The 24,624-nt window shown below is 40.8% G+C and overlaps 2 protein-coding genes across 4 annotated transcripts; one reads left to right on the top strand and one right to left on the bottom strand.

Moving 5' to 3' along the window:
- Positions 1–486: 486 nt before the first annotated feature.
- Positions 487–3,620, top strand: hmgn1b (high mobility group nucleosome binding domain 1b). The gene is made up of 6 exons (XM_084941475.1): positions 487–666; positions 1,965–1,985; positions 2,144–2,173; positions 2,258–2,299; positions 2,385–2,492; positions 2,576–3,620. Exons 1-6 carry the CDS (start codon positions 649–651, stop codon positions 2,621–2,623), a joined length of 267 nt encoding a protein of 88 aa, XP_084797601.1. The 5' UTR covers positions 487–648; the 3' UTR covers positions 2,624–3,620.
- Positions 3,621–11,442: 7,822 nt separating this feature from the next.
- Positions 11,443–21,825, bottom strand: slc37a4b (solute carrier family 37 member 4b). 3 transcript variants are annotated; one of them, XM_084941472.1, is made up of 10 exons: positions 21,468–21,825; positions 20,387–20,801; positions 19,214–19,446; positions 18,030–18,276; positions 15,407–15,559; positions 15,236–15,321; positions 13,956–14,069; positions 13,809–13,874; positions 12,570–12,708; positions 11,443–12,490 (listed from the first exon to the last, which is right to left on the bottom strand). In XM_084941472.1, exons 2-10 carry the CDS (start codon positions 20,532–20,534, stop codon positions 12,324–12,326), a joined length of 1,353 nt encoding a protein of 450 aa, XP_084797598.1. In that variant the 5' UTR covers positions 20,535–20,801; positions 21,468–21,825; the 3' UTR covers positions 11,443–12,323. The 3 variants fall into 3 exon arrangements, with proteins under 3 accessions (XP_084797598.1, XP_084797599.1, XP_084797600.1); XM_084941473.1 differs by lacking the exon at positions 21,468–21,825 and adding an exon at positions 21,278–21,461; XM_084941474.1 differs by lacking the exon at positions 21,468–21,825 and adding an exon at positions 21,331–21,461.
- Between the last annotated feature and the right edge of the window lie 2,799 nt (positions 21,826–24,624).

The following is a 24,624-nucleotide window of genomic DNA, read 5'->3' as shown; positions in this document are numbered from 1 at the left end:
GATGACTGCATGAGAAGGGCTGCACAAGAGCACACACAGAGGCAAGAAGCTGTACCCACACGTATCCTGTCGCCATTTTCCCAAGCTAAACTACAAAGACTTGGCTCGAGGAGTACACACCCCTCTCTCAGTCGTATGCCAATGGAGAGTCTTTCCACACTAGCACTGTAAACGCAAAATGTGTTTTGTTTTCGCGCACAAAGACATAATTCAAAGCCGTGGAACGTTTGGAGAGAAAATTAAGACGTTTCTGGCCAGCTGAAAGACGGCTTTAATGACAATTTTGCCTTGTTTAGCAGACGGCTGCACAGAAAGACAAATACCTCACCATAATTGTTGACTGACGTGTCACGTATCCATACGGATAAGGGCACAGATTTGAAATGGTGTTGCCGACTGCTGTGTTCTCCAATCAGCGTGCAGCGTGGGCGGGCAGAAGCGCCGTCAATCATGCAGGAACTATAACTGTTTGAATAGGGAGGTAGGGGGAGAATCCAATCCGGTTTGAGCTAGTTTTTCTTCCAATGGAACATTAACGTCTCCCTGCGCTGTATTAGACTGTACTGGCAAAGCTTTATCCAGAATATACCACTGTACTTTCTCCTGTATTCAGTTACATTTAGCTATTTTTAAACCCACAAACCAACCATGCCTAAAAGGAGCAAAGTGAGTAGACCATTATCTTTCATGCCTTTAATAACACAGTATTTATAACCCACAACTAAAATTTGTTAAAGGGGCTTGTGGCGAGAGTTGTTCAAACGTTGCTGCAATATGTCCGTTTTGTGTACCAAGTGAACGTCAACAGCAGTGTTGTGTATCGCGGAGTTTAGTTAGCATGTAGTGTCTGTTTTGATTTTGTCAAGCGGCTAATTATTGGAGCTTCTCTTTCGTGCAGTGATTGTCGGTGGCAAGTGGTTGCCCGTTTTATGAGCAGAAAAACAGTTTGTGCAGCTGCATCGAATTCATTTACCGTGCCAATAGATGGCTTTTCTGCGCAGAAAGTTGGCGGCATATCGATTGTTTTCTGTTGGGGTCGTCACTCTAGATACTAAAGTTTTCCTGAAAGAAGACCCAGTAGCGAAAAAAACGTACATTTCGGGATTGCTTTATTATTCTGTGGCGGTTGGCTGTAACGTTATTTTTAATGTGGGCACAAAGTGGCGTCTGTAGTTCTTTTGTTGGACAAAACAAACAAACACATAATACGCTTTGATTAGCGATATTGTTTTATAAAGTTAGTGTGCAGGCGTTGTTTATTAATGCACGGCAAGCGAAAACGCAGTTCTTGGAAGGCGTACGGCTCGTTAGCCGAGAGGCTTTCTGTGTATTGTCGGCTCAGGCCAGTTGTAGGTTATGCAATGGCGAGCCTCCGTCAGCACAGCGCTGCTCCTGTTGCTGGGGGTTCTAGTAGATTCTGCATGCAGACCGACAGAGTCGCAGAGCATCTCGGAGATATTCTTTTTCAAATTCGTGGCGGGAACACTGGCTACGCTGCTCGGGTTTCTCCGGCCACTGGCAATCCCATTTATTACCAATGAATGAATGTGTCGTGAGGAGGCGGAGTCGGCCCCCTCCTCCACTGAAGTATTACTGTAGGCAAATCACTAGCAGGAGCTGGGAGAGCAGCACCACGTGACTCAGTTTAAACTACATTATGCTATTATATTGCCCTGACTTTTGTAGGCCAGCATGTTACAGGGCACTTTATTCCTGCTCAGTTATCGTTGCGCTGGAAAATGTAGTTCCTGAAGGAGTAGCATTTAGTGTTAACATGCTGACTAAACTGCTTTTAGTTTGTAAATGGCCTTGCATGTATTTACCTTACTCAACTCAAATAGGATAATAACTTATTTAAAAAAACTGTCCTCACCCAGTACCAGATAAATCAATCAGAGGCACAGCAGAATGCAGACAGTTATCATAACCTGATTTATTTACTTTTTCTCTTGTTCTCCTTATAGGCAGGTACAGGTGACTCAGAGGTAAGGAGTCATTTCTGAATTTCTTTTTATTTTTTGGTTTTAGATATTTTAACAGTTAGCCTCCACACTCACCAGGGGTCAGTAATATCTCATCTTTCAAAGCCATTGCCTGAGACTGACTGTTAAAAGTAATCACTATGTTTGTTTATTCTCTGCAGCCCAAGAGGAGATCTCTCAGGTTGAAAGATGTAAGTATGGAGAAGCATAGATAAAATGCTGTCTTTTTACTGTTATTTTTTGGTTTAAAAGAAAATGATCTTCTTTACTCACAGAGACCTGAAACTGCAAAGCCAGAGCCCAAACCTAAGCCAAAGGTAGGGTCTCATTTTAATTACTTCTCATAAGACCTGAACTGTTAGCATATGGTGGCTAATATGTGGTTAATATTTGTTTTTGCAGAAGGGACCTGCTAAGCCTAAGAAAGCTAAGGAGGTGGAAAAGGCCAAGCCAGAAGAGAAGGCGCCGGAGGCTCCTGCTGAGAATGGCGAAGCCAAAGCTGAGGAAGAGGTAAGTGCTACGACACGTTTAAACACATCGAAAGATAATCGTCTTCCTGGCGGTGCCGTTAAACTCTGAATCTCATCTTACAGGCACCCACTACAGATGGAGCTGAACAAAAAGATAAGGCAGCAGAATAACATCTCTCAAGCCACGTCTTTTACCAGTGCTCCCTGTACCTCTTTTCTTGTACAATTCAGGGGAATATTTTTATCAACTATTTTCTAAATACAGGTTTTTTTAGTAGTTTGATTGTAGAGAACACTTTTTTAAATGAAAGAGGGAAAAAAAAACAAGTCAATTGGAGACGGGGAATTTCATCACATCTCACAATTGTGCATCGCCATGAAAATTGCGGTCATTGTTGTTACTGTCAGTGGATTTTTTTTTTCTTTTCAGTTTGTGTAAATGTGAAGGAGGGGAGGGTGCGGGACAGGTTACCGTGTCAGCACACAAGCATGACGTTCACAGGAGCTGGGGAAACAACTGGAAGAGCTTGCCTGCGTGGATTACATTCCATATGCTTTATAAGGGACAGTGTGTGTAATCTGTGCCGGTGTGGGGCTTGACAAAGTCACAGGGCACCTCATTCTCTTATTGTTTTTAATGAAGAACAGTGTTTTAGGGTGTGTGTAAAAGCTTTGTTCCTATTTGTTAACTCTTGTACTGATGCAGTTTTCTTAACAAATCTGACCAATAAACCTAAAACCCCTAGTACTGCGGCTCTCTCTTTCAGAACTGTGCATTGCGTGTGTTGGTTGTGTCTGTTCTGTGATAGCATTGCAATGAATTTGTATAGTTGCTGTGAAAAAGGATTTCAATCTTTCTGTATGCGGTGTGTAATGGTACTTTGTAAGGATGGTAAAAATGGAATTTGTTCCTCTTTTTTTTTTTTTTTTTTTTTCTTTTTGGGCCACATTAATGTGGTATGTAACCGTTAAAAAAACAGATTGGCTTAAAGGCCAACAAACTGTACATTTATTTGAAATGTCAAATGCATACCAGCAGTAGCAATATTCATGTGGGTTTTAGGTATTTGTGTCAAGTACAAGTGTGCGGTTTCTCATGATTTGTTTATAGATGTAACTGTGTATGATTGTTATCAACAAACCAATAAAACTCAGTTGGTAGTTGTTACACTGTTTTATTCTAAGAGCGTAATAATGCAAAAAAATACAAGAACTAACATTCAATTCAATCTATAACAGCAATAAAATATCTGATAATTAAACTTTAAAGCTGATTAAAAACATTGATTAAAACAAAACGTGTTTAACAGATTTTAATAATTGGATTGTGCAAAATGAATTACAGCTTTTGACGCTTAACTAAAATCTGTAAGACAAATATTAATACCACCATAAGTGATGATGTATTATCGATTTTAAGGATTGTTGCTTTAATATTGACACAAATCAACATTTTTCTTTTAAATAATATTATTAGAAATAATTTGTATATTTAGAAACGCTAACTTATTCTTCTGGATAATAGAAAAAAATAATAAAAGGGTGGTTTCAGAAGGAATCCAACTAAAGTATTTGCCAGCTCAGGTTTTTCATTCCGTAAGTTGTCAAAAAACAAAAAGAGAGAAGGTAAAGGCAGTTTTCAGCACCACGGACAGCTCCGCACTTCTGTGGGCTGTTCTTTATCCTGCGCTACCCATTTCATCCATTTTACGAAAACTAATATTAACTCGGTGTTAGCAAACAAACTGATAATGTTTGTCCTGACGTGTGAATGACGCACTCGCGGCCTCGCGTTCTGATAGGTTTGCACAAACCGTAAAAGTACAGGCCTTTATAACGTGTGGTGTCACACACCCAATCACCCCCCGCTCCCCCAGTGTTGTAAATGTTTAGTAGTTACTTACATTTAAGATTCCACCTACAGCAAGTGAATATGGAGACAACACGTGACAATTCAATAATGGATTCGCGAGCTTTTAATTATGGGTTTTTAATTAAGCCTTATTCATTACTGATCGGAAAAGTGACATTTCTATTTAAATCTTTAAGCGAGATTTGACTACTGATTCCTGCATTTACTTTTAGGTCTTGCTGATCACTGAAATAAATGTGCATTCAAAACATTTTGTAAAAAGCCCATGTAAATGCATAGAGGTGTTTTAAGATGGCTACCAAGGGTCGGGAATTGCTTCTGGGAGAAGTTTGGCATTACTGATGTGTAATGCATCTTTATAAGATGAATCATACTGGGCATATCAGGCCAGTGTGGCCAGAGACTGGGTAGATTCACTTTTTGTTTTTCCTCTTTAAGACGCTACTGAAACACACTGATACAAATATGATACTGAACATGAGTTTAAAAATACAACCCAACTCCCCAAAATGTTGGGACATTGGCTAAAATGTAAGTAAAATCAGAATGCTACAATTTGAAAGTTTCATAAATTCATATTTTATTCAAAGTAAAAAATAGAAAACATATCAAATGTTTAAATAGATACATTTTACTAGTTCATGAAGAACAATTAGCTCATTTTGTAATTTATGGCAGCCACATGTCTAAAAAAAAATGGGGAGCAGGTAACTAAAGCTCACAAAAAAGAATAAATAAATAAAACATTTTTTCAACGTATTAGTCCACATTACATGACTGATTTAAGATGACATAGCAACAAGATACAGCCACATTGAGTCTCTAGTTCAATTTGGGTTGAAAGTGCGGACTTCAAACTATATACATGTTTTAAATTGTGTGGATGTTGTGGAAATTGTGTTCCCACCTCTCTGGGAACATCTCAGGCTCTCCGAGTTATGGAGGCGTGTCTCCCCTCACCACACTCCCTGCCAGTGGCTGATGCACTCAGACGTTAGTGTGTTGGTGGTTCTTGGTGTCTGGGGCTGGGTGCTCATGTATGTACCGACTCACTCCTGGTGGCCGATTGGCGGGGCCTGGCGCCTGTGGCCCGGCTGGGCCCCTTCCGGGGGATGGGGTGCCCTCTGGCCTCTGGGCCCGAGGCCCAGTCCTCTTTGGCACAGCTGGCTACCGGCAGAGCCCACGGGCACGTCACTGCAACCCCCTCTGGCCTCTGCTCCGTGGCTGCTGAGTGACCTCTCATTTGGGGCTCTCCTCAGCTCTTCCCAGGAGGGTGGCACAGTTGCCCCTGTGGTGGTCCTCCTTGGGTCCTCGTACTCTGGGGCCGCTGGATGTCTGGGGCCTGGATCTTCATCATACCTGCTTCATGCCCTGGGGGACGGGGCTATGAGTCCCCACACTCCCTAGCAGATTGATACATGGAGAAACCTTTTGAATACAAGCGTGCTGATCCACACAGGTGTGCACACAGGTGTACACAGACACAAACTACACCATTCTTGGCTGCTACCTCAAAGCACATTGTGCGCTGTCGATCTTGCGTGCTGCACAATAACATGTAATATTAGTTAGTTGATATTAGTATCTACTGTTATCTACTGTTAGCTAGTTTATTGTGATGGTGTTGTATTTATTATGTTGCTCTTTCTTGTTTGTTTTCTCTTCTGTTTTTTTCTCATCTCCATACAGGTGATCCAGGTGTTTTGTTTGTTTTTCTTTTTTTTCCCCCCCTTTCTCACCATCTCTTCTCCCCTCTGGTTTTCTTTCTCTCCCTCCCTTTCTTTCATTCTTTCTCCCTGTCCTATCCCCCAGTCATGTCTGTCCCGTCTGTAACAACCGAAAATCAAATCAAATAAATATATAATTATAATAAAGGTCAATCAAATGGACCAATATGGCAAGGCCATGATGATCCACTTGGTAAAGTAAATCCGCTTGGCATCTTTCTTGGCCTTCAGACAACAATTCTGATGGCTAAAGATCCAAACAGGACAGGCAAAAATAAATAAATAAATAAATAGTGTGGATGGACCACGTAAAACCAGAGTTATGATAAAAATAAATATACTCAATCCTTTTTCCTCAATACTATCGTCACTTTTAGTGCGGGAAGAAACGATAAGAACGGCATTTTCTAAGAGCAGCGAGGGAAAACGCAAGAAAAGAAAAACACGAAACCCCTTTCCTATTCGTGGAACAATGTACCATGTCGACTAATCAAAAAATTATATGGCAACACGTGGCATTTTGTTTAGGTATAGGGGGAAATTTTGGCAGTGACCGCGGTGAGAGAGTGACATCGATAGTGAATTTTGAGATGTAAGAGATTTCTGACATTTAACAACACACTCCAAACATGCTAGTGTGTCTTGTAGTCGTTTGTTTTGTTTGTCAAAACAATAAGGGCACTACTGAATGTCACAGCTGCTGCCAAAAAGCCACCAAAGGCAGATAGCAATGCAAATTCTGTCTCCGGGTGAAATACGGGAGGAGTGATACACCTGCTGTCAGGCTCATGATGTGCTCCTCTGTCTTGTGGTGGACAGAAACTATTTTTTGTAGTGGCACAAATGATTTGTGTGCCATCTTATTGTGACACCTGATTGTATAAATTTACAATTTATATTTGAATTCCTACATGTTTGTTGTTTTTACAGTAATAAATATTGTTTTTTCCTACTCTGATTTTAGTTTGTGTGTGTGTGTGTGTGATTTTAGATCAATTGTGCTTATACAGCATGTCAAAACACAAATTAAATTCAGACATGTAAAATAAAATGAAAGTAAGTTGTCTTTAAAGTTAAAATCAAAAATAGTAAAAAGACAGCCAGTTGTACCCTGAAACCCAGAAGTTGTAAAATATTAAGTAAAGATGGATAGAGGTTCACAAATCTGCAAAGATAAAAATAAAAAATAAAATAAAAAATAATAATAAAAAACAAACTAGAAATTGTAAAACAATTTCAGAACAATTTTCCTGTAGTGGTTTGTTGTTAATAAACCCTCAGACAGGATGGGATACAAGGTGTATTCTCAGTGGCAGGAGAACAATATTAGAACAGCTCCACCAAGACAGGAGATGGAGAAATAGCGGAAGAGCATACTGAAGAAGGACAAAACCCATAACAGCAATCCACAGTGGCTAGTGGATCTAAGAGCAGACCACAGCAACCTCCCTAAACCGGATCCAGTAAGCATCACAGTGGCAGGCATCTAGGAAAGGGTCTCCAGTATGATGAGCTGGATAGCATCACATGATGATTGACATCAAGACATGATTCACGCCTACTGGCTGAAGAGCCGGACTGCACTCCATGAAACATAAATTAGCCAGCTGCTAGTACACGACACAACTGGAATGGCTAACTGAAGACCTGACAGTCGTGATCCAACTAATGGCCAATAACCTGCCTCAGTACCACATGGTAGCTGCTATCAGGCATCATAGTGGCTAAGATGAACAGTAATACCAGAGGAGCAAACCATCAGCTACTGGCATACCAGTAGCTGATGGTTTCTACCACAAATCCAGCTCCCTGATACTGTATGCTAACCAAAAGAAAGGAGGACGAGGACTAGAGGGTGTCAGAACCACTGAGACAAACATCTATGAGTACATCAGCAAGATGGCCACAACTGACCGCATGCTTATTTAATATCTCAGGCGGCAGAAACCTGAGAAAGAAACGGAGCAAGGAGAGGAACCATCATGGAAGGACAGGCTGCTGTACGGTATGTACAGCGACCTGTCAGTTAGAAGAAGTGGCTGACATCCAGAAATACTACCAGATCCTGTGGGACTTCCAGATACAGACAGACAAACTGGTGATGACTAACCAACCGCACATAGTAGTGATGGACAAACAGAGGAAAGCAGTTGTAGTGATACATGTAGCTACATCGATTGATAGCAACATCAGGAAAAAGGAACATGAGAAGCTTGAGAAATACCAAGGCTCGAGAAGATGTGGAGGGTGACGTTAACAGTGGCAGTAATCGGAGCACTCGGTCCAGTGACTCCCAAGCTGGGTGAGTGGCTCCAGCAGATCCCAGGAACAACATCCAAGATCTTTGTCCATAAGAGCGCAATCCAGACATTCACCAACTTAAAATGTTTGGTGCATAATGAAATCAAAAATACAGGACCAAACTAAAATCCTATACCAGACAAGACTAGCACAACATCTCCCAAAAGTCAAGCTAGTCTTTTGGGAGTTCCCCACTCCCAGAAGTTTGATCCCAGAAGTTTGTTGTTCAAAGAAGAGGGGACAATACACAGTGGTAAACATGGCCCCCGTCCCAGCTGTTTTTGAGATGTGCTGCTGGCATGAAAATTTACAATTACATAATAATTTTTTTTAAATCTAAAAAAAAGGTACTGTTCATGGTAAATATTTCTATTCCTGTTTCCACAAGTTCCTCTTTTTTTCTCATTGTTGTGTTACTGTGTGTACTGTGTGTTACTTTGGCACACATTTTTTAAGGACCACACCTTCATTTACTTTTTTCACCTCCACATGGGACAGCAGTTACACTACTAATCCTTTCCTATCCTCGGTTAACAACTACGTTTGAAAGTTAATTATTAGCATCTTTTCTTTTTTTTCCCTGTTGCGAGTAATTCACCTTTGTTCCTCATGTTCATTCACACTTTTGAAAGTTAAAAAACCAACTTATAATCAGTGAAACATAATTTGATGGCTCTATTTTTTCATACATTCTCACTGCATACTACCCTAAACCTTCACCTCTGAACCTTGTGGTTAAAAGAATACTGCAAATAATATCGCAGCTTGTTTCTGTTTCACATTTGGTCACATTACAGCCTTATTCCAAAATGGATTCAATTCATTTTAACCTCAAAATTTTGCACACAACACCCCATAATGAAAAAGTGGAAAAGGTTTGTTTGAAATTTTTGCAAATGCATAAAAAACAACAACAACAAAATATACCATATATAAATATTCACAGTAGTTGCTCAATACTTAACTATTATAGCATTAAGTCTTTTTGAGTATGAAGCTACACGCTTGGCCACACCTATTTTTGGGCAGGTTCTCACATTGTTCTTTGCAGAACGCACAGAGTCTGGGCTCTCGCTGGGGCAGTCAAGGACCTGAAGCCACTCCTTTGTTATCTTGGCTGTGTGCTTAGGGTTGTTGTCCTGTTGGAAGATGAACCTTTAAGGTTTTCCTTGGGTTCTTGGCCACCTCACTGACTAATGCCCTTCTACCTTAAGTACTCGGATTGGCCAGTAGCCAGCTCTAGGAAGAGTCCTGTTGAATCCAAATTTCTCCCGTTTATGGGTGATGGAGGACACTGTGCTCACTGGGACCTTCAATGCTGCAGAAATTTTTTGTACCTTTTTCCAGATCTGTGCCTCAAAACAATCCTGTTTCTGAAGTCTGCAGACAATTCCTTGGACTTCATGTTTTGGTTTTTGCTCTGACATGTGTTGTTGGACTTTAAATAGACTGGTGTGTATCTCATGAAATCATGTGCAGACAACTGAATATACCACAGGTGGAGTCCAATCAAATTGTAGAAACATCTGACATGTAAATTACGTTCGATATGGTTTCTTGGGATTTTTTTCCCCAAGATCAACTTTGACCTTGGGCACCAACAGTGAAGGTCAAAGTCAAATGCTTAGCCATCCTAAGTACTCATGTCCCCCAAGGCCTCATGTATCATTGTCAAGTTTGAAGACGACTCATTAAAAAAAAGTAAGTTTAATCAGGACAAAACTGAAGTTTTAATCGTCGGTCCTGAGGCTCAGAGAGAGAAACTCTTGACTAAATTACAGGCATTTTCACTATGCCCTTCGCTACAAGTGAAAAACCTGGGTGTTATTTTTGACTCTGAGCTTGGTTTTATCCCACATATTAAACATGTAACCAAAATTGGATTTTATCATCTAAAAAATATAGCCAGAGTCCGCCCTATTCTCTCTCGGGCCAACACGGAGATGCTGATGCATGCTTTTATTACCAGTCGCATTGATTACTGTAATGCCCTGCTCTCTGGTCTCCCCAAAAAGAATATTTCACCTTTACAACTTTTACAAAACTCTGCAGCTCGTGTGCTGACGAAGACCAGAGGGCGGGCCCACATTACACCGGTTTTAGAATCGCTGCATTGGCTCCCCGTGTGTTTCAGGATCGATTTTAAAGTTCTTTTATTGGTTTTTAAATGTCTTAATGGTCTTGGGCCTTCTTATCTCTCACATCTGCTTTTACCATATGAACCCTCGCGGACCTTGAGGTCCTCTGGTACTGGCCTTTTGACTGTTCCCAAAGTCAGGACACATACTCACGGAGAGGCAGCTTTTCAGTGGTATGGTCCTCGTCTGTGGAACAGCCTGCCGGAGGAGCTCAGGGCCGCAGAGAACGTGCATGTTTTTAAGAACAGGCTCAAGACCCACCTTTTTAATTTAGCTTTCACCTAACGTTTATTTATTTTATGCTTATTTATTCTATCCTGTTACTCTATTTATTAATTTAGCTTTTACCTAATATTTATTGATTTTATTCTCATTCATTTTTTATCTTCTTACTCTATTTATACTTATATTTATATTGTATCCCATTCTTATTTATTTCATCTTTTATCTTGAGTGTGCGTGTGTGTGTGTGGGGGGGATGTGTGTATTCATGATTGTTTATGTTAATGAGAGTGTGGGGAGTGAGTTGGAGGGCGGGGTGGGGTGGGCTGCTTTTAACCATGTAAAGCACTTTGTGCTACATTTTTTGTATGAAAAGTGTTTTATAAATAAAGATTGATTGATTAAAATAAATAAATAAATCAGCAAGTATGAAAGCATTCCCACATCCCACCATTTAGAAATACTTACAAACGTGTCTTTGCTCTAACTCACTATTTAAATTAAACCTTGGGTTATCATTAAATGTAATGGCTATGTGTACTTATTGTTCTTCGAGGGATCAGGTGGGATTCAAACTGGTAACACTTGGCTTGCGGGCTTTTTGCAGACCACGTCCATCCCTTTATGTATTCATTCAAGCAAAGGCGTCTGTTTTTACTCCGCATTTGTTCCTGCCCGTTGTTTGGACTTTTACCTGTCAGACACTGAAGGTGCAAAGGTCAACAACACTTTGTAGATAAAGAAAATGAAGCTTTTATTAGATCTTTACCTCTTTGAAAACCAGCACAACTCCAGTAAGACATGGCAACACATGCTGTAACCTTTCAGTTGACAAAGATCAGGCGGTCGAGAGATTTTATTAACAGTTTATAGTCCAGATGATATGTACTTTGTTTATCCCAAAAATTAAGAAATCTGCTCCACAAAACTACAATGGCAGTGACATTATCATCTGTATTTATCTGTTCTAAAAATAAATAAATAAATAAATAAACATGCCAGATCAGAAAAGCTGACATAACCAGAGAACAAACTGTCATTTAGCAAACGACTGTGTAGAAAAATACGGTCTCCAAATGCTTCATGTCAGTGAACACGTTAATGAAAAGAAATTTTACAAATACTTGAGGTATTAGTGAACAACGTTACCTTTAATGTACAGACCCTTCAGTCAACATTCACTGTGTTAAACAGAAACGACCTGCACTGTAGGCAGGATGTGAAAATGGGCTCTACATACGGTTCAACTCAAGAAATCCGACTCACAGCTTTTGATACTTTGGTGTCGGGTATGTTTTCTGAAACATACATCTTTAGACCATTTGTAAGCACATCTATATGAGAAACTTTTTCTATTGATTGGCTGATTAAGTTGAAGTGTTAAAACAGAAGCTTTTGATGAGCATGGATCTACAGGACCTTTGTGCACTTTAATATTAATCCATGCATGTGGGATTACCTGGGACTAAATAAGTGATTCCATGATCTGCATCAGCCCTGAGGATGCCTTCAAAGATTTCATGATTAGTCTTGTTTTGGCTGGTCAAGCTGGATCTGTATTAATGTGCAGTATTTTGCATATAGAGTCACCAGCAGTACCAACAAGGACTTTAGTCCACTTTCTCTGTGATCCGTCCCATTTTGGTGCGCATGTTACGTACAAGGAAGAATCCGATGGTGGTGACGCCCATTATCACCTCAGCTACCCAGAACGCCATGTCCCAGCTGTGCTGCTTGGCAATAGTGCTGAAGGGCAGCCCTGCCATGAAAGCTCCCACTGCAACAAAAAGAAAACTTGTGTGTTCATATCAAAGGGTCAAAACCTGAAACATGACAATGATTTTACTGCAGCTCACCGTTAGCCATTAGAGCTACAACAGCATGAGATGTTCCACAGAAGTTTGAAGGAGCACTTTCACTGGCTATCACCCCGAACAGGGCGACTGGTCCATAAGAAGAAAATCCAAACATGGCACCAAGCAAGAGGATCCAAATCTGTGAATGAGAGAAAACGTACATAAAATAAAAGCCTTCTGGTGGAAAAATTATTTTCTAGGGTGTCCACAGGTACCGATACTGAAATTGGGACATTTTTAAACCTTTAGGTGAATCTTAAAGTTCATTTGAAGCTCAAAAGAAAATGAACTCTTTTAAAGTGAACGGGTAAAAAGGTAAAAAGACATATTTTGGTTGAGTTTGTCCAAATGCTGATTTTCCCAAATGAAATCCCAAATGTTGCAAGCTTGAAAAATTATTTTATGCAACACAGTTAGCTTCAGAAGCAGTTTCTTTTAAAGGTACAGGTGTTAAACACCAGCAACATTTGCCATTAAACTTCCATTGTCCCAGTTCCACAGACTAATAAATGCCCTTTTCTTCATCAGCTTCAGGGTTTCCATCACTGCAAGTTGAACGGGTAACTGGGCCCTAACTGGCCCCCTGCTGGGCCAGAGTGTAACCCACATTTCTTCCCAGAAATAGTCAGTGGATGGCACTGTAACACTGGGTAGTGTGTCTGAGTCTGCTGTAGAGAAAGTGTAAGAACAATATAGAGCCGCTATGCTCGCTGTTCAGAACAACTCACCAGCTAGCCTTTTGATAAGTAGCACAGTCGATGGCAGTTTCCCTTGTGTTGGAATAAGCTGTTCTTACATTTCAGAAAGAAACTGCATTACTGTGGCTAGTGTTCACAGAAGAACATATGAGTGAAATGTGTGCTCTTAAATGATTAGCCAAACACACAACAGTACCAGCAGTAGTTACAGATTACAAGTTTCATATGTTCCATTTCAAGATAGAATTTTTGTCTGGAAGGTCTCTAAAAATCAGACTTCCCAACCCAAGATGCCAGCAGTGTTTTCAAACTACAAGAAAACAAGCATTGTGCTTTATTACTGATGATGCATGAATGGCTCCACTTTCCTAAGCCATCAAAACAATTCCCGTCTTTCTGGAAATTATTATTGTATTAAGACTAAAAACACATTACCCATCTAAAGATAGTTTCTGGATATTTTTTCCAGTTTTTAATAGTACAAAGAGGGCCAAAGCTACATTGTTTTTATTCACATGGAATGAATCTTTCCGGAGCATACCTCTTTCTCTGACACACCAATGAGGACGGATACAGGATGAATGACTTGGACCCAAAGTGGAGGCTCCTGAACAAAGACATTTACTCTTAGAGTTTTTTGAGGACTGAAAGGTATACATTTCACGTGGATTACAAAATGATGAATTACCTTTGGGATTTCAGGTGTGATGGTCACTCTGAAGAGGTACATTGACACATACATGCCAGCCATCATGACAATAAGCAGGCCATGGCGAGGGTTGCCATGGGTGCCCAAGCCTTTCTAGAAAAAGGCAAAGAAAGGAGCAAAACACTAAAATAAACACCCTTCATACTGAAACATGTGATGTATCAAAACCAGGTTTAAGTCTAAAACCTAAATAAATAATAATTTAAAAAAAAAGTCAGACTTCAACCTTGGAAAATTCGAGCAGTATGTTAATTTGAAATCAACCCTAACCCTGCTTACTCTCTCACTCATAAAATCAAACTGTGGTGAAAATGTAACCACAAATGCACAGGAGGACTCAACATCACTGAACAGGCCAGTCGCAATAGTTGCGAGCTGCATTGACACGCAGTGCAGTTACATTTCTATTGAGGTGCACGTCAGGTTACGGTGTTGGGCTTTGCAGTTATTGTGTAAATATCCTGCTACATCTCCGGTAACCTGATGTGCACCTTCCAGAAATGTCACCAGCTGTGTCTGTGTCGACACAGTGCTTTCAGTGCTCAAGTAAAGAACCAGTCCATTTAACTATTGGATTGGCCTGTGCATCCTGAACTCTACAAAGATTCATAGCAGTAGGTTAAAGAGGGCCTTAGATGAAATGTAACCATAGGTAAGTTACATGCTAAGGTTTCAGAGGGGTTTGCTGTTACAATGTAGCTGCAGTCCGACTGTGTGGCTGTGCTGAGTGGGGACTCCCACTCACAGCCGAGAGGCTTGCTGGAGAAGGATTTTGGGGGAAATAGTGTGCAATGTATTTACAGTTTAGGCATCAGAAACTGTGTAATAAACTGCATTTTTGCTATATTTGCTATTTTGCTAACTGTTAATTCATACTTGGCTAACAATTTAATTGCTAGCCATATGTTTAGCAAAATATTTACTACTTTTATTCACAGTGTGGCAATAATAAGATTTCAAGTGTCTATCCATTTTGGTTAGCTTTCGAAGAATTTGTTTTTTAATGAATTTCAAATACCAGTGATACCTTAAGCATAGAATTCCAACTATTTCTTTGTTAATATTACATAACTTATGGTTATTTCCATTACTTTTAGTAGACTTTTTTGCTTAAACTTTTTAAAGGCTCATTCAAGCCTTTAATTATTTGAAATAGTTGAGCTAACTAATCCACTTAACCAATCGCTACTCGTATGCTTGTTCAAGAATCCCTTTAACTGACCCAAGTTGTTTTAATTCAACTCATATCGGTTACTCACCCGAGCCACAGCTCTGTCTGAAATGAAGCCTGACGTAAGGCTGCCCACAAAGCCTCCAACCTCCAAGGCACTCATGTAGGTACTGCCTGTTAGCAACAGAGCTTCCGTCATCACCCACAATCAGTCAGATGACGTGAAAACTATGTGGGAAGCAACAATGAACACACGTACCCATGAGAGCAGTCTGGCCTTTCTCCTGCATGAGGAACAGCTGTCCCCAGTCGGTGGCAGCCGTCTTCACTCCAAACACCACCAAGTAACCCAGAGACAGCACCCACAGGAAAGGAGAGAGGAGGAATTCACTCAGGGTGCTTTCACTGCTTCCTGGTGAGCACAGACACAAAAAGAGCTCATGAATACTTAACAGTCCAAATAATGTAAAGAATGAAGTTTTTTCAATTATTCTACAAAGCATGCCTGTCACATGGTATGGTCATAAAGGGATGGACATATTCAGCAACTGTGGCATTTAAACAATGATCAGTTGGTGCTAACATACAAAGTGTGTCAAGAAAGGGACCTCCAGACTGCTCATCCAAAGCAGGATGAAGCCATGCTTTCATGACGTTTACACCAAATTCTGACCTTACATCTGAATGTCACAACAGAAATGGAGAGTTTTTCAGTTTCTGATGACAAGTCAGATGTTCTACATAACTTGGTTGTAACGAATGGTTGAGTTACTGAAGCGTTCCTATTGGATCAGTCTGAGCATTCTCCTTTGAATTCCCACATCTATCCAGAGAACTGCCGCTCACTGGATATTTTCTCTTCTTCACACCATTCTGTGAGGATTGTGCAGAAAGATCCCAGCAGTTCAGTAGTTTCTGAAAATACTCAGACCAACTCGTCTCGGACCAACAACTGTGCCATGTTTAAAGTCAATTAAACCACTTCTTTCCCATTCTGATGCTCAATTTCAACCTTTAGCAGGTACCCCTGACTACTGTGATGGCCTCAACCACATGTTAGTAACAATCAGTCCAGACACTCACCTCATTAGTTTGTTTTGTGTTTAAACATTTATTTCAGGAATGTCATTCATTCATTTATTTACTTAAACCTAACAGTGACGTTATGAAGCGTGCACATATTAGCACTGTGTGATTCTGTTATATTAATTATGTTTCTCTTTCTTTTGAGTTTTCTCTTTGGGCAAAAGGCGTGGCCAAGGGCCGAGCACTATGAAAGCCAACCACACCCCCTACAAACAAGGTGGGTGTTTTAAGTTTTGGTTAAGTTAATTTGTGTTTAGATAGTCTTGATGTTTAATTCGGTTTCCTCTATTGTGTCTAAATGATTTGGCCAAACCACTATAAAAAGTTACCCGCCTGTGTCTTTGCGTTTAAGTCAGTCTGTGAGTTAATTCTGTATACTTTGTTTGCTTAGTTACTTTTATGTCACTTTTTGAGCAGAGTTGTATTTAGTTGACCTCTTTTATGGGCCCATTAATTATATTTTGAACTTTGGCGTGAAATAAAAACCCACCATGAAGACATTTTTCCTGTGTCCTCTATGCCTTTACTGCTTGATCCCTCAAAAATACATACCTAAATGCAGTGAGCTGCTGTCATGTGACCGGCTGATTAGATATTTATTTTAACTAGCAATTGAACAGGTGTACCTAACAAAGTGGCTGGTGAGTATAAGCGTACCAGCAAGTGAGAGTAACATCTACAGTACGAAGTTTACAGACAGTGAGAAAGAGAAAAATATTTTTATAGTAATAGCTACTGCAGCAAAAAGAGCTAATGGGCACAGTTGTGAGTGAAACGTTAGCATTCAGCTGTACACTGTGTTCATCACCTTCAGAGGATCAAAGTTCTGCTGGTGTAACCTTCTGATGCCTCACTTGGATATAAGTTGACCCAAACCAGAAAGCTAGTGAGCAGCTATGAGCCAAGCTCAGAACACTAAGCATCCGCCAGAGGTCTCTGTACTACAGAGCTGCAGATCTGGCAAAAAATCCGCCATTATGACACTTATGTGCACATGAAAAAAATATGCTTTCGATATGGGTTGCAAATGTGTACGATATCCACAAGTAATGATTTGTCCACATCTGTTTCACACTGGGACTTGAACCCAGCTTACCTTTGTGAATCTTTGCAATGCCGGCAGCATTAAACGTGCCACAAAACCCCACGTGGGCATGCGACGTGATCGGTTTGTCCACACGTATTTAAGGTTTGGTGAGCAAGCGAGAGGGAGGTTTCATGTAGTTCTACACATTTGTACACACAGAAAGGTTTTTGAAGATCTAAATTATCGGATTCAGAGCTGAACTTAATAAATGATCAGTATTTATTCTGGTTTGGATGTATGCGTTTGTATAATAGTTTCACGTGTGGTCAGGCTGCTTCGTATTTGTGTGTGGATTGAAGCACGTACTATGAGTCCTATAAGTTACACACAAATCATTACACACAAGCTTAGTTTATGCTTGTATATCATACTGTATGCATTTGTAACTCTATTGAGACGTGTTTTCCCATATTTTGGGAGTGCTGTCCATCTTTGGCTCCACATACCAATGCAAGCAGGTTTTTGCTCTAATTGTCCAATACAGTTCACCTTCATGAGCATCAAAGAAATTCACTGTAGGAATTCTGAAAGGGATTCATCCATCATCCACTGGTTCAGGATAATAATGTCACTAATGTCACTACTTAAAAAAGAGGAAAATTAGCTTACAAGTGAGTTGTTTGCATCCCTGAACACGTCCCCGTGTGACTGACATGATGATCGTTTAAAGCTACACAGGAAGTGACCTTTCCGTTCTTGGTTCTCTCACCTCCTTTCGCTCCCTTCTTGGCCGCTGCCTCCATGCTGGGCAGGCCCACATCCTTTGGCTCATTCTTTACAAACACTAGACAAACAAATGAGAAGGAAGCACAGAAAATGCCCGACATGGTCAGGATGGTCCTCCAGTCGTAGTAATGCAGCAGCACTGAGACCAAGATTGGACCCAGACTCCCAGCCAGGTTCATGCTGCAGGACAGCACAGACCACCATGTTCCAAACTGGGAAGGCTCATACCACTGACGGAGAAGAGACACAAAGAATCAAATATTAAAACCTATTTAAGCACAACTTGAAACCACATATTGCTCATATTAGCTACTTTCCATTTGCTGAGGCAACCCACAAGATATGGAACTAAATTTGTCACTGAGCACAGTTTATCTTAAAAGATTATATGTGGGCTGTGCAGAGAGATTATTGCAAATCTAATAATCAACAGAATTGTAGCACAATGACAGCTCAGACAAAAAGTGTAATGTGTTTTTGACATCAGAGCCCTCAAGACGTAATTGACCTAAAGGCGACCATAAATAGTCCTCACACCGTACCCCTGAAAGATTGTCCAGTAACTTCAGAATCCACTGGGCAAATATTTAAAGTTGATTTAAATCTTTTTCTTCTCCATCGCGTGTGTATGTAAACTCAAGTATGGAACACACTTGGAGGGATGAAACATGTTTGCTCTGACTGGGGATGGGAAACTCTTCTGAACAATTTTACTATTCTTCAAAACATCTCCTGAGGATCTTCCATAAATACATTGACCTGTAATCTGATCCCCTGCCACATGCTGAACATATGCCAAAGCCTATTTATTGCCCAGCTGTTCCTCACCGCTACGTTTAAGAGAGCTTCTTACTTTAAGATACCTTCCAACGTATCTCAAAGTCTAATGGATTAGGATTTGCTCGAACATATGACAGTAGGACTGTAGTCCTACCAAAGGTGAGTCCTATATGTGTCAAGGAATCCAATTACAGCAAATAAAATAGGAAATATACATGTTTAATGCACCGGAGTAAAGAATCCAAACACACAACATACAGGTAGTCCTCCCCTGTAAGTGATGTCTTTTCACTAGTTCTGAAAGCATTACAAGCATCATGGGCACCCTGTGTGCTGACAGCATTACACTTATACTGGTGCATGAGGTGGCAGACAGGATGATATTACCTTGCGGAGCACTTTCCCACATGGGGGCCAGCCACAGCCTTGTCCCAGGCCATTGATGAACCACAGCAGAGAGAACATGGATACAGTAGAGGACCAGGAGAAGACCACATTGATGCCCCCTACCAGGAAAAGGCCAATGGAGAAAAGCCAGCGGGCGCTGATCTTATCTGACAGCACGCCGCTGATGAACTTACTGATGGCATAGGCCATAGTCTGGCTGCTAGTGATCAGACCTGCAGAGACACAGTGAAGATTGCCATTTCAGTATGATACAAACTGTCTACTGAAGAAGATTTGGGTTGCTACAAAGTATACACATTAATAACTCACTATCACAACATTTTACTTTTTTCTTTACTTGTGTGACTGAGCGATTAGCTTGCTCTGAATTAGGAGCTAGCTTTGTAAAGCTGACGTTTTGGTTGAGCCGACTTAATTTCAGTTTTCTTGTGTAACGTTATCTCGGGATGGTGATGAGATGAGCCCCCTTGTTCATAGCATTCCCTGACATTTGGTGCTCCTGTATTGAAATGCAAAATATCGCTATGCTACGTTTTATCAATTTTTTCCCCAACCATAATCTATAGTCACAAATTGATAAGCTTTTGAGTGGATTTACAGAAGGAAAAACATCCTTCCCACTTTGAAATTACTCATGGAATATCCACAGCCCAGAGGCCTCGAGTGAGGAGCAGGATTTTGTCTTATCCAGGTAACTGTGTGTGGAGTCTCAGAAGTGTAACATGACCTGTTCTTATCAGGTGAACTAATTCATCATTTGTATAAACAAATAAACAAAAAGCATGTCCAATGTGCTTTTTCAACAGGAACCCTGAACGTGTGTAAAGCTGTTTCTAAATTCTTCATGGCGTGGGTTGGACCAGCCTTTTGTGAACACCACAAAATAAGCACAAATTGATGGACATGTTTATAAATGTTATGTTTTTGGGACCATTTTTAAACCAAAACTCTCCCCAGTGGAAATTTTGAGGTCAAATCAGTGCAAGTGACATAATAAGCACTCTGGTGGGTGTAGCAGCAATCAAACAAACACTTCACATAGCAACGCTTGTGCAACTGCTCGATTAAAGGCTTAAATGCTTGCTAAAGAAGCTTTTCCTTACACTCAACAGCCTAAAAAATAAAAACATCCCGTTATTGTTTCCATCTTACCCAGATCATCTTTGTCCAGTTCTATCTCCTCCATCACAGAGGGCATGACAAATGAGAAGGTCTTTCTGTTAAAGAAATAGAGCGAGTAGCCGATGAACATGCAAATGAAGATGACTAAACGATAGTAGCCGTAGCCTGTAGCCCCCATGATTACAGTCAATGCAAATAATTATAATAATAATATTTTTTCTTCAGTGGAGTCTTGTTTCTGGGCCCTCTGGAATCAGCTAGATGCTGACACTACTGGTAAAGGGTTGTTTGCAGCAGGAGGTCTAAAATAAGATGTAGCATGGGATGAAAATATTCTCCATGAGGTGAAGCTCTACAGCAAGCTGCGTGCTGGCTGGTAGCTTTGCCTATCTGTGAGGCTGCTGCTTGGGGACACCGGGACAGAGGACAGGAACTTTAAGGCAGCCTGAAAAATGAAAGCAAGAAAACACACATTATTTTAGACAGAAGCAGCTTCATCAGGTCATCCAATTTATTACATTAAGCTGGAATGGCACAGACTGACTATCTGCAGTTTCTTTTCTTCAGGTCAAAAAATTGCCACGGTGCTATGGTGCTGACCAGGTCAGGTGCAGGAGCTACAGCCCAGCTTGTTCAGTTTCACTGCTCTAGCATGCTGCCCTATAAATGTCAGAGTTGAAGGCTCCAGTTAGCAACCCTCAAACTATCAGATGTCAGAAAACCTGCAAGACTAGTCAGCTTGTAGCACACGGTACGATACGAAAAGCTTAATTGTCAAATACTTAGAATTCCACCATAAGCTCTGTGGTTTTACACTTTAATGGCATTCTGTACGTGTCCATTTAAACTCACTAAACCCTGGCTGCTGACGCCTAAAGCGTCTTAAACAACCGAACAAGTCGCTAATAGCAGTTGAATTACTCAAATGGCAGCGGTCTTGCTAACAAACATATCGGCGAACTGATTTGTGGGACCTTCCGTGTCTGTCAACGTTCTCCGGGCTCCAAACCCCGACGTAAAGCGAGCTATAACCCCCGTCAGTGCCGCGGGGCACAGCAACCTAGCGGCTCGCTGAAGCGCTGAATGGAGAAATGCAGGCAGAGCCCGTTACCTTTCATTCGTGTCCCTCGTCCGTGCTGAAACACGGTGCGCGTTCGTGAATCTGCAGTCCCGGGAGCGCGGCCGCGCGACATACATGGAGTGGGCACAGCCACAACACACAAAGACACACAGCGTGGCAGGTTATCAGTTACTATGCTGCACTGCCAGTCACTAAAACAGACAATATCAAGTATTCGTACTTAGGTAGAGGTCGGTTTTCATGCCGCCAAACTCCAGTGAAAAATATATGAATTTAAGCTTGTGATGCCTCGCAAAACAACTAGCCCCATATTACTCTTGAGCTGGCATATTTTAGGAATCACTCGGGCCTGCAGAATAATACGGCACAGCCAACCTTCTATTATTACACGAAGACATCAATATTTAGCTCACATTGCTCACTACCGCCCTCCTCTGCAAACTGGTGTGAAGAGCAACTGAAAGAGGGGGTCAAGAGAAATTCCTCAGATCCCCACAGAATCTTTATTACATATAAAAGTCTCACGTTCACTAGTAAAAGTACACATTCTGCATTAAAATATTTGTTTTTGACAGTAAAACTAACTTTATATGGTGAAAACAAAGAGTACTGACAGAAACATGACAAGGCCAAAATACACAGTGCTGCTGGCATTTAGACATGTAAAGATGACCTGCTAAAGTTCAAAAGGCACATCAGAATAAGAAGGAAAGATGAGATAAAAGACTTTGAACGTGCCATTGTTACTTTCGCCATGCATGCTAGGGTGAGTATTTCATAAACTGCTGATCTAATAGGATTACAGTGAATGGCTATTCTGGGTGAAAATGCCTTGTCGATATTTGAAGTCAGAGGAGAATGGCCAGACAGCTTCAAGCTGATCAGAAGGCAACAGTACAACCAATACAACCATACCTTTGTTACAACCAAGGTGAGGCGAAGAGCATCTCCGAATCACTGCTGAAGATCTAGTTTTCAGTCTTTCATTCGTCCTCATATAATGACGACTGTAGGTTCGCAAAATCGCTCATGTCAAGTAGTCAAAATAGCAAAATGATATCTAAGTGGGATTTCAGCAAAATAATTTGCTCCTCTATGTGCTTTGATTGCAACTTTATGAATGGATGGCCAACATGCTCATGAATCAGAATGTCAGCCAGTTTGTTCAGGTGCAGCAGGAGGGGCGGAGTCAGAGAGAAAGTCAGAGTTTGTTGAAGAAAACCTGACAGTGAGGCTTAGTTCACAGTCTGTAACTGACTCGGAGTTGAAGTGAACTCTCTTACTTAACAGAAAACCTGGAGCTTTCCCTCTGCTCACCACTCACTTCACTCACTGCACTGTTCTGTGTGAGGTTACAGACACTCACTGATCATTTGTATAATCACAGCTGAAGCTTCGTTATCAAAAACATGCCATTAACACTATTTTTTTCTCCATTGGGGGGAATCTTTTCCTGTACACACTGCTGGGTTGACACAGGAAGAAAATATCAACAAGATATTGTTTCAAAGATTTTTGAATGTGCCCTCGTCAGGCAGTACTCTCTCACGATGCAATTCACGTAGAAAACGAAGGAGCCTCTAACAGTGGGGGGAAAATGAGTGTAATTATAGATAGTGCTGGAGCTGTTTCACTATTATCAAAGAAAGTATAAAAAAGCGCTGAGGATTAAATGGCAGTGACAGCCACAGATGTTCTGTGCCAGTATTTTTTTAGCTTATGAAGTGGAGCGTAAAGATTTCCCTTATGCAACGTTTTTACTACAAAACACCGATAACATGTGGAACAATAGATGGTGTGCAGACAAAACACTTTTTTGTGATTTACATTTTATTAATTTTATATATAAATGTTTGTATTGCGCTTGCAATTCCCTTCACTGGCTTCCTGTTAAGTCCAGAATTGAATTCAAAATCCTGCTCCTCACATACAAGGTCTTAAATAATCAGGCCCCATCTTATCTTAATGACCTTGTAGTACCATATCACCCTATTAGAGCACTTCGCTCTCGCTCTGCAGGCCTACTTGTTGTTCCTAGAGTATTTAAAAGTAGAATGGGAGGCAGAGCCTTCAGTTTTCAGGCCCCTCTTCCAGTTTGGATTCGGGAGACAGAAACTATCTCTACTTTTAAGATTAGGCTTAAAACTTTCCTTTTTGCTAAAGCATATAGTTAGGGCTGGACCAGGTGACCCTGAATCCTCCCTTAGTTATGCTGCAATAGACGTAGGCTGCCGGGGGATTCCCAAGATGCATTGAGTTTTTCCTTTCCAGTCACCTTTCTCACTCACTATGTATTAATAGACCTCTCTGCATTGAATCATATCTGTTATTAACCTCTGTCTCTCTTCCACAGCATGTCTTTTATCCTGTCTTCCTTCTCTCACCCCAACCGGTCGCAGCAGATGGCCCCGCCCCTCCCTGAGCCTGGTTCTGCCGGAGGTTTCTTCCTGTTAAAAGGGAGTTTTTCCTTCCCACTGTCGCCAAAGTGCTTGCTCATAGGGGGTCATATGATTGTTGGGTTTTTCTCTGTATCTATGAAGCGCCTTGAGGCGACTTTTGTTGTGATTTGGCGCTATATAAATAAAATTGAATTGAATTGAATTGAATTGCACATATGCAGGTAGTTATAGAATAGAACAGAATAGAATAGGCTTTTACTGTCATTGTCTATGTACAGCAAAATTGTGGATAAAATATTATAAACTGCTCCAAGTGAGCAGTAAGTGCATAACTTAACCGTTTACCACCCTGTACCAGGACCAGACTGTATCTGCTAGTAAAGAGCAGGTGAAGGTGGTTGTCTGTTTGGTGATTAATGTGTCCTATACTGCACTGCAATAACGCAGCATTGTTGTGATTCATTTCATTTCATAGCAAAGCTGGAGATGAAAATGAGTTTCAACTAAAGCACTGTTACTGAGTCAGTGATATTGGATTGTTATTAACTCTGATGAAAGATTTTTGATAAGGTGGACGACACTTAACCTGTGTCAAAGTTCTGCCAAGAGCGTCCTCTACAGTTTGACCTTACTGATGTGGGGTAGTTTCTGTGGTGCAGGTTAAGTCTCACAGTAGTGCATTTCAACTGTCACAGACACACGATATACAGTAGAGTAATGCATGCACAATACTGAAATCCTGGAATTATAGTCCTGAAAAATATTCCAGAAATTAGTGTGAAAATGAA

Source organism: Perissodus microlepis, chromosome 10, assembly GCF_051167445.1.
Source record: "Perissodus microlepis isolate ML-2025 ecotype Zambia chromosome 10, ASM5116744v1, whole genome shotgun sequence".
NCBI lineage: Eukaryota > Metazoa > Chordata > Actinopteri > Cichliformes > Cichlidae > Perissodus > Perissodus microlepis.
The sequence above is the reverse complement of the archived record's forward strand: the minus strand, read 5'-3'. Positions and strand labels throughout refer to the sequence as shown.